A 14,056-nucleotide genomic window follows, 5' to 3' on the forward strand; every position below is an offset into this window, starting at 1 on the left:
GCTTTTTGTCTTCTGGAGAGTTTGCCACCCTCTGGGTATATATGAAAGAGAGCCACTAATAAATATCCTAAAGTTAAACAGATCTGGATTTGTACCCAACCAGCTGGGTAAACTAGGCAGGTTACTTAACCTCTCTGAGCTTCAGTTTCCTCAACTATAACATGAAAATATTACAGAAGGTTCTTGTCAAGAACACATGAGATAATATAAAGAACTTAGCAGAGTGTTTAGCACTCTGTTTAAGTAAGAGCTAGATTCAATATTTATTGTAATTTCATGTAGCTGCCCTCAGACACCAACAGATGAAAACAAAGTCCTAAAAGAATTAGGCTTCTCAGTAACCTAGGACTACTTGTGAATTCTTAAGACTTGTGAATCCTAGGAAGCAATGATGTCTGAGCAACAATTTGAGCCTCCGTTTCCTCACCGTAAAATGGGATAATAGTAGTACCAACTTCATTGGATTGTGATATATGTTAAATAGATTAAGTGCTTCTACAGTAAATGCTATATATGCTTGTTAAATAAAAGAAATAATAAACTCACAATTAGTTCTAAGCACTTAGTGAAAATAAGGTATCTGGCAGCATGTATAGAGAGCCACACAGCAAGGTCACTACCTCTATCTCATACACAGTTTCTTGGGAGGAGGACAGCTGGGCAGGGAAGGGAGTCAGTATGAGGTGGAGCAACATTAGGAAGGGAATCTTGGGTAAAGAGGGTTCACTAGAGAGTCTTTCACCTCATGGGTAATTTTCTAATTTTAGAAAGCCACTAAAACTTCATCCCACAGAGCAACTTCTTGTGGGTTATAGAAGCTCAATGATTCATCATTTTAATAGGTGCAAGAGTTCCATCGATAACTGGTTATTTGACAAAACCCCACTATTAGATTTTCAAGAGGTTGGATTTGGCAATGTGGCCTCCATGTTTACCTCCCCATCTCAACCCCACACCTCCTAAACTAAACTTCCTTTCCAAAGGAAAACATCTTTGACTTCTCCCCACCCCAAGGGGAAAACAGGCTGCCAATAATCGTAAGTAATGACTGAATTCAGAGAGACTTAAGAGTGTGAAACTAAAGGTTTTAATTTTATGTACCAGAATGTCACAGGGCAAAGTCAAGATCCTTGTAATATGTTCCAACTATGTAAGCATTGTTTTATGTATTAAGCACCTAGTATATGCAGAGCCTACTCTATAAACTGTCATCATTTTATGAGACAGTCTTGAGCTGGACAAGACACAAAGACTATACTGAAATCAAGGACCTCAATTATTCAATCTAGATTATCCTGTATATTGGCTCTTAATATTGTGGGAGAACAAAAAGTCACATTTGTTACTCAAATGCACTTTACATGCGCATGTGGAGGAAATGGGCAGGTTCACATGCAGACAGAGACACTTAAAAACTTAACATGTGCCTAGCATCGTTAATCGATATATAACATTTGCACATATTTATGGAGTACATATAATATTTTGTTACACATTAGAATGTGTGATGATCAAGTCAGGGCATTTAGGGTGTTTATCAGCTCGAGTATTTATCATTTCTATTCTAGCTATTTTGAAATATATGATACATTGTTGTTAATTGTGGTCATCCTACTCTGCTATAGGACATTACAACATGTTCCTTCTTTTATGTATTTAATTTTTTAAGAAATAAAGACAGGGTCTCGCTATGTTGCCCAGGCTAGTCTCTAACTCCCAAGCTCAAACTATCTGCCCGCTTTGGCCTCCCAAAGTGTTGGGATTGTAGGTGTGAGCCACTGTGCCTGGCTAGAATATATTCCTTCTATCTATTTGTATGTTTCTACCCAGTAACCAACCATTCTCCATACCCTCCATCCCATTGAAAATTAAATAACTTACCCCACTGATGGCCTCTGGAAATGTCCTCACATTTAGGTTTAATGGAGTGTGATAGACACTGGTGAAAGTGTTGTTCTTAGGGTTATGGCTACAACAAATAGGTATAAATCAAAATTAGAAATGTATGTTATCCAAATGATTGAGGGACTATTCTTAAAATTATTTTTAAATAATAACAGTTATTTTTTAAAAATCAATAAGTATAAAACTTAAAAATTAAGTTCATGATTTTCCAGGCAATGCATCTTACAGAAAAAAAAAAGCAAATAAAATAAAATCAACACATATAACTGAAAGCCTAAATTTAACTGGAAATGATCACTTGAAAACTTTCTGAAGAAAGTAAAAAAGGATTCTGAAATTATTTAAAAGAAAATACTTCAAAGCTCTATATGCGTATTTATGGCCATTATATTGTTCTGCACAGTATTTAATAATTTGACACGAGGTTATAGTGGGTATATTTGATCTTTTACTTGGAAGAAGTTTGAAATTTTGTGTCCATTGCATAAAATCCCACCTTAGGTCTCTTTAATGACAGGATACAAAGGAACACTTTGGGAGAAGATATTTCTTGGATTTAACCCCAGGGTATATGATTTGAACGTTTAGTTGGCTCCTTGTTGAAAAACAAATAAAACTCAAGAGGTAGTGGTGGGGGCATCAAACACTTACGCGTGACAGTACGGCTTTTTCTGGTGACTCACAAAGTTATTAACAGACAGCATCATCTTGCAAACTTCACAGTGAAAACAGGCTTTATGCCATATCTAGAAATCATACAGAGAAGATTTAGCAATTACCTTTTTCCCCCCAGACCCAAGGTCCTTATATATTTTAGGGTAAAAAAATGAACTTCGAGGATAAAATGGTGATTTAAAAAAAATTAAAAACCACACACACAGCTATAACAACACTCACGGTTAAATAAATGGATAACTTTTTTTTTTTTTTTTTGAGACAAGATAGAAGAAATAGAAATGGGTAGAACTAAATAAAGGTGAGAAAATATAACTTTTTCTTGTGGTTCAAAACAATTTAACTGAAAATTAAATTTCCATATTTACCTAAGTCCATATGTGAGGTCAATTTCCTGTGTTTGTTATTATTCACAGAAGTCGAGAAATGTCTACTGACCTGATCTATACAGCTGATCTTCTCAGCAGGATAAACCCCATACCCACACCTAGAACAGGCCTGCACATTCATCTCGAAGCTGGAAGAGAGACGACAAAGATAGGCAACAGGCAAGAAATGCAAGGAGAACCCCCAGTCTAGTTCAAGTCTTCAAAATCCGACGACTATAAAATTCCTGTGGGCACCTCGATCGTTCAGAATCCAACTTCCACTTTCCTTTGCTGACCTTCTAATTTGAAGTCAGCAGTTGGATGGTTTTTAAAGCTGCCACTTACTCAAGGGGCTATTTTGGCCACTCACTCAGCACGCATGCGTCTGGGAAATAAGGTGGAAGTATTTCTAGCTGACATGCTTCTCTAAATAGAAAAATGAACTCACAACAGCATCATGTTTATGTGGATAACCAAATCCTGGTGTATGATCAGGCAGCATGGAGTGGTTTAGCACTAGCTGTGATCATGACCCAAGAAAAGAACCTAAAGGAAGATGCCACACCGTCATCCAACAATCAAATTAGAAAAGCTTGCTCTATGCATCCTATGACTAAAGCAGAAAGGCCAGCTCCCAAAAATATAGAAAATAAAATAGGATTGATTCACTCCTTTAAATGGATAAATATCACACTTGAATTTTAACTTTACCTACCCAAAGCGTTACAACAGTGAAACTAAAAACTTAATAAGGTGTTAATTTGTGTTTTGCTTCTACTGGAATGCAAAACTAAAAACAAATGAGAACTCTTGGTGTTTTGGCCTCTGTATTTTATTCTAGAATGTTCCAAGAAGGCCTTTGTGCTTGTTCTCTTGACTCGCAGGACTTAAAAGGGGTGACATGAAGACAGAATCTCTCTTCCTAGCTTTGGGAAGCCTCTCATTGCCTTCAGTCTCTGCTGAAATGTCACCTTATTACCTTATAGAAATACCTGATACAAAATGGTACCTCACCTGTCCCCACTCCTATCTCATTATCTTCCATTACTCTTAGCCTGCTTGATTGTCTTCATAGTGGTAATCACAACTGGACATATTACATGTTAATGTTTCTATTTTTAAAAATCATGTCTCTCCCATCAAAATATGAGTTCTGTCTAAACAGGATCCTTGGTCCTTTTTGCCACTTCTATATCCCCCATGCCTAGAAAAAGTCCTGCTGATAAAAGGTGCTTAATAAAGATTTATTGGATTAATGAAATAAATTTAATACTCACACCAAAATGCCTATAGAGGCCAGGTATGAAGTCTAGATAATGGTAGGAACTTTTCCAAACAGATGAGCACTCATCCCATCTGAAGCAGGCAACTGCTCCTCAGTTTTCATGAATGTTGATTCATGAAAGAATCAACATTCCAGGTTGCCAAATATTCTGATTTTTCCGGAATATTTTCCAAATATTCTGAGCACACCAGAAGTCTGCATTTACACATGAAATTCCCCTTTTTGTATATAAAACAATATAACAGAGTCGTGGGCAGTATTTGGCCAGCAGGTTACCAATTTGTGACCTTGGCCCTAAATGCTCTGAGGTTAGGTTGGTGTCCCCAGGTAGGGTGGAGTAAGATCAGTAGTATTTTGGGGTTGTGCTGAGATAGCCAGGGAGTAGGAAGAAGCTCTAAAGCCAATGAAGAAGAGTAGCGTTCAAGTCCACATGAGTATAAGGGGAAGGTGGAGTCTCAGGTTTTCCCACATGGGGCTAGGGCTCTCTCAGCATGCAGAAGGGACTCAAAGCAGGGAATCCAGGCTCAGCAAAGACTCCCACACTGAAACGTGATTGGGCAGGAGGGCTGCCACCAGCCTGAGCAAATGAGAACAGCAACGGACATAGCACAAAGACCTGCAGGGTTCCCCGGTTGTTTTGCTCTGCACCAGGCTTCTCAAGCCTTACCTAGTGGGTGGGGTGGAACCTCCAATAATCACTGAGAATGAACTGTACCCCAGTCCAGAGGGCTGAGGAATCGGGAGGATTTCACTTAAAAAAGAAGCTTGCAACGTTCCTTCTCTGCCTAAGCTTGTGATTGCAATCTGTAGCCATTACAACGGGTTGCTCACATTTGTGAACACAAGAATTACAAAATGCAAGATGCTAAACTGGATTTGTACCATCACTTCTGATTTATTAGACATCAGAAATTGCTAGGAGAAACAACGCCATAGAACTAGAAATGGGATAGTTTAAGGAACTAGAAGTAAACACTCATTTCTGGGGCAAGACAAACACAGCCTTCACTGCGTAGTCGAGCCTTGGTTGGTTCACACCACCCTTCTCATGTTATGTATAGCCCCTCCTGCTCCTTGGCCTAAGCCCCTCCCACTTGACACAGGGATTACAGCAGGCCGTCCAAGCCAAGCCAGTGAGCAGACCACGTTCCTTTGGCCTTAGGAGTTGGTTCAGACAACATCAGTCTTAGCCTGGGTTCTCCAGAAAACAGAACCTGTGTCAAAGGCTTATATGCAAGGACTTTATTCGAAAGTATAATCCAAGGAGCAAGAGTTAGAAGGCAGGAAATGCAGGGCAGGGAACAGTCAGTATAAGGGTTGTTCTCAAGGGGGCCACCAGCTGGTATAAAGTGTATTGAATGGCTTGACCATCTTCCAAGGGGCCATATAAACAACCACCACTCAGGAACATCTACCAGAGGAAGGAAGGGCCCTGTCTCCCATTGGTGAAAGGTTTGCCCCATTGGCTGTTAATGTCCATGCTGTGTATGTACACAGGGAGTCCCATGGCATCTCACACCTCAGTATCAACAGGAAAACACCAAGGGCAGCAGAAGGCCAAAGACACTGTTGGTTGTGCCCACGTGAAGATGGCCAGAGCCCTCACAGAGGTAGTGGCCACTACCGAGGCTGAGCCGGCTCAAGTAGGCAAAGGCCCTACGGAAGGTGAGGCTGAGTGAATCTAAAGCAGCCCTTCCAGGTGTCTGATGCACTGGGCTCTCAGCAGAGTCCTGGACTTGGGCTCGGTGGCGGTGAGCTGGATCTTGCAGAGCCTTGTGGACCCTTGATCTGGGAACTTCAGCCCACACCACCCCACATTGCTCTGGCTTTTTTTAAGTCTTGACTCATAGGGAGCTTTTTGTTTCACATTAATGACTTTTATGTTCAGTATGTGGGCAAGTAGTTTCCTTTTGAAAGTTAAATGTAGTCCTCCTTATTTACCTCTTTTCAATTTCATCCTGTGGATGGTGGTTGCCTTGCTTTAGGTGGTTGAGGTCTTTTTGGACTTGGATTGAGTCATCCAGGATATGAGGTAATCCTTTCTAACTCTGCACCATTTCCAGGGCCCTCCAGGGCTGTGCATATGGACTGGTTTTGAAACTACAGAAAGATGATAAGAGATGTGAAATCAAGGGACAGCTGCTGACCCTTCATTCTGTCACTGTCGCTCAGGTTAGACGGAAGGTGTTCCTCCCATGGTGGGGGTTTGTTCCTGTTTTAATTTAGGTTGCCCCCTCAGCAAGGAATTGGGCACAGGGAAGTTATTTGGGAGGTAGTCCCATGAGGCAGGAGTGAGGGTTTAAGGCAAATGAGCCAGGGAAAAGAGAAGAGTCAATAAAGAGCATATTCTAAACTAGATATTATAGCACTGTGGGCGGCTGGAGCACAATCTTGCTGGGGACACTCTGAAGATTTGTGTAGAATGTGCCTCAGAATTGTCCCACTGAAGGATGGTGGCTGGGACACATCCACTCAACTCTCATCCCCCATTGGTTGAGGGCAACTGTCAGGTTCATTAACTCCGCTATACCTTTAGGGGAGACCTCTCTCCACAAGCTTAATGGACTTAGGCAGCTTGAAGACAGCCCAGAGGCAAGGAAGTGGAGGGCCACTGCTGCGGGGGTGTAAGGAGGGACTGGTGACATGCATGGAGATAACACCGGTGAGCAGAGAGGATGTGATACCAGGTACCCCCAGAGTGGGTCACTCAAGGAAACTGGCAGTGGACAGGGTAAGAGAAAGTACTTATATGAGATGCACCATGAACTCTCACTGTCCTGCCCTTCCAGGCTGATGGTGTCAACCCTGTTCCATCCGTCCACTCCTCTGCACTGTACAATGCTGCGTCGACACACTTGGGGTGGAGAATTCAGGAAGCAGGGCCTTGTCTCGAGCGCTCATGCTTTCTCAGGTCAGACCTGCCCTTGCAGGTCTCACCCTCACCCCTAACCTTGGGGGCTTCCAAGTGCCCTGGGAGAAGTTATTGGGGGTATTCTCCTGGGGTAAAGTCCCAAGGGTCCTGGCTGATGGGGGGTCAGCGACCTCAGACTGAAGTTCTTCTGTGGCAGTCATCAAGGCCTGAGCACTAGATGGTGGTGACCTTAATCAGGCAAGGAGCTCTTACCACCCTAGGGAAACCTAAATATTGGTGAGGTTACCTAATGCCCAAGCTTCATTCTGAGAGGTTGAGCAAGTGATCTGTTGGTTTATAGAAACTGTACTGTGTCCAGGAAAATTAGAGAAATTCTACATCTCCTCAAACCTAAATCTGGCTTGAAACCACTCTGGTTTAAAGTATATATTAGTCAGGGTTCTTCAGAGGGACAGAATCAATAGGGGATATATACATGTATACATATACGAGATTATTAGGGGGAATTGGTTCACACAATTACAAGGCAAAGTCCCATGATAGGCCGCAAGTTGGGAAAAGGGAAAAGCCAGTAGTTTGGCTCAGTCCAAGTCTGAAAGCCTCAAAACCAGGGAAGCTGACAGTGCAGCCCTCAGTCTGAGCCCATGGGAGGTCACTGGTGCAAGTCCCAGAGTCCAAAGGCTGAAGAACCTGGAGTCTGATGTCCAAGGGCAGGAGGAGAAGCCTAGTGTGCTGAAAAGCATGGGAAGAGAGAAAGAGGGAGAAGACTCAGCAGACAAGCTTATCTCCTTTCTTCCACCTGCTTTGTTCTAGCCAAGCTGGCAGCCCATTTGATGGTGCCCACCCACATTGAGGGTGGGTCTTTCTCTCTCAGACCATCAACTCGAATGTCAGTCTCCTCTGGCAGCACCCTCACAGACACATCCAGGAACAATGCTTCATCAGCCATCTAGGCATCCATCAATTAAATCAAGTTGACACCAATATTAACCATCACAGTCATTGTTTGCTTTGAAGATGGGATTGTGTCATTTGGTGTAAGATAGGGACCCACAAACTTTTCTGTAAAAAGTCAGACTATAAATATTTTAGGCTTTGCAGGCCATATACAGTCAATCTCTGTTGCATTGTCTTTTTCTTATTCTTTTTTTATGACCCTTTAAAAATGTAAAAACCATTCTTAGCTTGTGTGCTGTACAAAAACAGACCACAAGTGGCCTGCAGGTGGTAGTTTGCAATCCCTGGTCTGTGGGGCTGCTCACAGGGCATCAGGAGCAACCATGTCTGATGCTCTTGGGGAGAGGGAGTGGAGAGGAAGGCAGAGGAAAGGATTAGGAATCAGTTCAGCCCTATATGGCCTGGGCTTTGATTGCAGTAGAATCTTATTCAGGTGTGGATAATAATATTCAACTGCTGGAGTTACCTTTTCCTGGGCCAGGAGACAATGACACACCCTGTGGGTGGGGTGGAAGTTCCCCTCTGTATCAAGAAATGGATAGTCGGCCAGGCACGGTGGCTCACACCTGTAATCCCAGCACTTCGGGAGGCCGAGGTGGGCGGATCATGAGGTCAGGAGATCGAGACCATCCTGGCTAACACAATGAAACCCCGTCTCTACTAAAAATACAAAAAATTAGCCGGACGTGGTGGCAGGTGCCTGTAGTCCCAGCTACTCAGGAGGCTGAGGCAGGAGAATGGTGGGAACCTGGGAGGTGGAGGTTGCAGTGAGCCAAGATCACCCCACTGCACTCCAGCCTGGGTGACAGAGCGAGACTCCGTCTCCAAAAAAAAAAAAGAAAAAAAAAAGAAAGGAAAGAAATGGATAGTCACACTGCTGACACTGCTTAAGGCAACAGAATCAGAAATGAGGCAGGCTTGATTGGTATCCATCTGGGTCCACTCAGGAGAGAGAAACCACACAGTAAGCTGAATTAACACAGGCATCCCTTAGTATCCATGGGGGTATTGGTTCCAGGGCCCCTGAGGATACCAAAATCCATGCATGCTCAAGTTCCTTATATAAAATGGCATAGTATTTGTATATAACCTACATATAATCTCCTATATGCATTGAATCATCTCTAGATTACTTAAAGTACCTAATACAATGTAAATGCTAGATAAGTAGCTGTTACCCTGTATTTTTTTATTTACATTATTTGTATTATTGTATTGTTATTTTTTGCTTGTTTTTTTTTTTAAGTATATTTGATCTGCAGTTGGTTGAACCCTCAGATGCAGAACCTGGGGATACGGAGGATCAACTGTATAACAAATTATAAACTGTAACAGTGAGTTGGAATATCAAGAGGTTGGCTATTAAGAAGTAAAGAGAATTCTGAAAACTGTAGCAATAGCAGATATCCTTGTAAATAACTATGTGTTAGATTGCTAAGGCTGCCATAACAAAGTGCCACAGGTTCGGTGGCTTAAACAACAGAAATTTATTTTCTCACAGTTCCAGGGGCTAGAAATCCAAGATCACGATATCAGCAGGGTTGATTTCTTCAGAGACCTCTCTCTGCTTGTAGATGGCCACCTTCTGTCTGTAACCTCCCATGGTCTTCCCTGTATCTGTGTCCTTACTGCAACCAGTCAGACTGGTTGGGGGCTAAGTCTTCATGTGCATAGGGTGTGACTGAGTAACCAATGGGAAACCTCTAGAGGGTACTTTAAACCCCAGAAGATTTTGTAACCAGTGCTCTTGAGCCACTTGCTCCAGCCAGCTTCCACTCTGTGGAGTATACTTTCATTTCATAAATCTGTTCTTTCGTTGCTTCATTCTTTCATTCCTTTGTTTCTGCATTTTGTCCAATTCTTTGTTCAAAACACCAAGACGCTGGACAACTCCTAGTCAAGACCCTCCACTGGTAACAGAGGCACTCTCTACAAAACCACCTGAAGCAGGTGCCAGGGGAAGCTGATGGCTGCTGTGTGTTGTGGCTACCAGCTACATTCCAAGAACCTGGTGCTGAGAAGCCATGCCCTCTGAAGGAGCACACCAGACACGCCAGAACCAGGAAGCAAAACTCTTTCCATCTTATAATGAATCTCCAATGCCCTTTACCCACCAAGCTTAACATGAGGCCACAGGCAAGGGAAAACTAGTTAAAGGGCCCAGTTCAATTTTCACAGAGCAGACAAAAAGGGTGGATTTGAAGTTGCGAGGCAATCATTCAATAACAGGTACAACATGAATTCCTTCTTCCAGGGAAGAAAGGAATTTCTCTTGGGCCCTGAGCTTCCTACTCTCTCCACCTGGCAGAAGCCTGCTGGGACCTCAGCAGGGGCCAGGGTTTGGGTTTGGCCTGTGGGTGGTGAGAATGGCATTTCTGTTAATCGTCCTTCATGGAGTCCTGTATAAAGTCATAGTCTGGCCTGAGCTATCCAGTGGAGAATTGGAGAAGCAATCACTGGTGGCACCCCTCAGGGGTGCTATGCCCAGCAGGGTGTGGATGGGGAATTCACCAGCAACAAGAGGGGAGGGCCAGAGGGAAGATTCAGAGGGGCTGGCCCAAGAGCACCTATGAGCCCCTTTGGAAACCATCCCAATAGGGGAAGCTGGGGGACTTTTCTGGAATAAGAGGGAAGGTTCATGCTCTAATCATGTGAATATAGAAAGGAAACATAAAACAATGGCATGGTCCAAGGCTGGAGAGACAAAGGAGGTACATTTAGAAGAAAACATCATTCGGATCCAAAGTATCAGTACAATTATTGCAGAGGGAAAAGTTCACAATGGTTTCTTCCCTTCTGTATTTTCTTCTTGTTGATACTGCGATAATCCAGCCTTAGAGCAGTAACTTTGGAATTTCTTGTGCCAGCCCACAATAAGTATCAGGGGACCCCACCCCTAATATTTCAACGTAGGTTCTTTCTATTTTCCCTAAGTGTCAGCTGGTCTGAGAAATAAAGAGAAAGAGTACAAACAGGAATTTTACAGCTGGACCGCCAGGGGTGACATCACATATCGGTAGGACCGTGATACCCACCTGAGCCACAAAACCAGCAAGTTTTTATTAAGGATTTCAAAAGGGGAGGGGGTGTACGAACAGGGAGTAGGTCACATGCTTTAAGGGGCAAAAAGCAGAGCAAAAATCACATGCTTCTGAGGAAACAGGGCAAGGACAAAATCAGAACTCCTGATAAGGGTTTATGTTCAGTGGTGTACGTATTGTCTTGATAAACATCTTAACAGAAAACAGGGTTCGAGAGCACAGAACCGCTCTGACCTCAAATTTACCAGGGCTGGGGTTTCCCAATCCTAGTAAGCCTGAGGGTACTGCAGGAGACCAGGGCATATTTCAGTCCTTATCTCAACTGCATAGGACAGACACTCCCAGAGTGGCCATTTATAGACCTCCCCCCCCACCCCACCGCAAGGAATGCAATTCTTTTCCCAGGGTCTTAATATTAATATTCCTTGCTAGGAAAAGAATTTAGTGATATCTCTCCTACTTGTACGTCCATTTATAGGCTCTCTGCAAGAAGAAAAATATGGCTCTTTTTGTCTGACCCCGCAGGCAGTTAGACCTTATGGTTGTCTTCCTTTGTTCCCTAAAATCGCTGTTATTCTGTTCTTTTTCAAGGTGCACTGATTTCATATTGTTCAAACACATATGTTTTACAATCAATTTGTACAGTTAACACAATCATCACAGTGGTCCTGAAGTGACATATATCCTCAGTTTACGAAGATAACAGGATTAAGAGATTAAAATAAAGACAGGCATAAGAAATTATGAAAGTATTATTAGGGAAGTGATAAATGTCACGAAATCTTCACAATTTATGTTCCTCTGCCACGACTCCAGCTGGTCCCTCCGTTCGGGGTCCCTGACTTCCTGCAACGATAAGGAACTGAAAAAAGTTTCCTTTCGAACCACCTCTCCATTTGAGCCAGCTGTGAATTCTTGCATGCCAACACATTATGACATTTGCATGATATAATTTATGATACAGCATTCTTGTGGATGGAAAATTCATTTTTTAAAGGCAATTTGAGGTGGTGGAGCCAAGATGGCCAAATAGGAACAGCTCCAGTCTAGAGCTCCCAACATGACTGACACAGAAGACGGGTGATTTCTGCATTTCGAACTGAGGTACTGGGCTCATCTCACTGGGGAGTGTCGGAAAGTGGGTGCAGGACAGTGGATGCAGCTCACCCAGTGTGAGCCGAAGCAGGGTGAGGCATCGCCTCTCCCAGGAAGCGCAAGGGGTCAGGGAATTCCCTTTCCTTGTCAAAGAAAGGGTTGACAGACAGCACCTGGAAAATTGGGTCACTCCCACCCTAATACTGCACTTTTCCAACGGTCTTAGCAAACGGCACACCAGGAGATTATATCCTGTGCCTGGCTCGGAGGGTCCTATGCCCACGGAGCCTCACTTATTGCTAGCACAGCAGTCTGAGATCAAACTGCAAGGTGGCAGCGAGGCTTGGGGAGGGGTGCCCGCCATTGCCGAGGCTTGAGTAGGTAAGGTAAACAAAGCAGCCGGGAACCTTGAACTGGGTGGAGCCCACTGCATCTCAAGGAGGCCTGCCTGCCTCTGTAGACTCCACCTCTTGGGGGCAGGGAATAGCCAAATTAAATGTAGCAGAATCCCCTGCAGACTTAAATGTCCCTGTCTGACAGCTTTGAAGAGAGTAGTGGTTCTCCCAGCACACAGCTGGAGATCTGAGAACAGGCAGACTGCCTCCTCAAGTGGGTCCCTGACCCCCAAGTAGCCTAACTGGGAGGCACCCCTCAGAAGGGGCAGACTGACAACTCACACGGCCAGGTACTCCTCTGAGACAAAACTTCCAGAGGAACGATCAGGCAGCAACATTTGCTGCTCACCAATATCTGCTGTTCTGCAACCTCTGCTGCTGATACCCAGGCAAACAGGGTCTGGAGTGGACCTCCAGCAAACTCCAACAGACCTGCAGCTGAGGGTCCTGACTGTTAGAAGGAAAACTAACAAACAGAAAGGACAACCACACCAAAACCCCACCTGTACGTCACCATCATCAAAGACCAAAGGTAGATAAAACCACAAAGATGGGGAAAAAACAGAGCAGAAAAACTGGAAACTCTAAAAATCAGAGCGCCTCTCCTCCTCCAAAGGAACGCAGCTCCTCACCAGCAATGGAACAAAGCTGGACGGAGAATGACTTTGACAAGTTGAGAGAAGCAGGCTTCAGACGATCAAACTACTCCGAGCTAAAGGAGGAAGTTCGAACCCATGGCAAAGAAGTTAAAAACCTTGAAAAAAAATTTGACGAATGGCTAACTAGAATAACCAATGCAGAGAAGTCCTTAAAGGACCTGATGGAGCTGAAAACCACGGCACGAGAACTACGTGATGAATGCACAAGACTCAGGAGCCGATTCGATCAACTGGAGAAAGGGTATCAGTGATGGAAGATCAAATGAACGAAATGAAGTGAGAAGAGAAGTTTAGAGAAAAAAGAATAAAAAGAAATGAACAAAGCCTCCAAGAAATATGGGACTATGTGAAAAGACCAAATCTATGTCTGATTGGTGTACCTGAAAGTGATGGGGAGAATGGGACCAAGTTGGAAAACACTCTGCAGGATATTATCCAGGAGAACTTCCCCAATCTAGCAAGGCAGGCCAACATTCAAATTCAGGAAATACAGAGAACACCACAAAGATACTCCTCGAGAAGAGCAACTCCAAGACACATAATTGTCAGATTCACCAAAGTTCAAATGAAGGAAAAAATGTTAAGGGCAGCCAGAGAGAAAGGTCGGGTTACCCACAAAGGGAAGCCCATCAGACTAACAGCTGATCTCTCGGCAGAAACTCTGCAAGCCAGAAGACAGTGGGGGCCAATATTCAACATTCTTAAAGAAAAGAATTTTCAACCCAGAATTTCATATCCAGCCAAACTAAGCTTCGTAAGTGAAGGAGAAATAAAATCCTTTACAGACAAGCAAATGCTGAGAGA

General features: G+C 43.6%; 1 protein-coding gene across 6 annotated transcripts in view; it reads right to left on the bottom strand.

Annotated features, from left to right (window-relative positions):
• NRAP (nebulin related anchoring protein) overlaps positions 1 to 3,249 on the bottom strand; it is a 77,131-nt gene extending 73,882 nt beyond the window's left edge. For 3 of the 6 annotated variants that reach the window (XM_054436117.1, XM_054436115.1, XM_054436114.1), the window contains exons 1-3: positions 3,019 to 3,249; positions 2,557 to 2,651; positions 1,882 to 1,969 (exon numbers count right to left, since the gene is read on the bottom strand). In XM_054436117.1, the coding sequence (XP_054292092.1) occupies positions 1,882 to 1,969; positions 2,557 to 2,651; positions 3,019 to 3,090 (255 nt within the window). In that variant the 5' untranslated portion in view covers positions 3,091 to 3,249. The remainder of the gene's footprint in view (positions 1 to 1,881; positions 1,970 to 2,556; positions 2,652 to 3,018) is intronic. The other 3 variants (XM_054436113.2, XM_054436116.2, XM_063670264.1) reach the window with 2 other exon arrangements.
• Positions 3,250 to 14,056: the final 10,807 nt, after the last annotated feature.

Source organism: Pongo pygmaeus, chromosome 8, assembly GCF_028885625.2.
Source record: "Pongo pygmaeus isolate AG05252 chromosome 8, NHGRI_mPonPyg2-v2.0_pri, whole genome shotgun sequence".
Taxonomy (NCBI): Eukaryota; Metazoa; Chordata; class Mammalia; order Primates; family Hominidae; genus Pongo; species Pongo pygmaeus.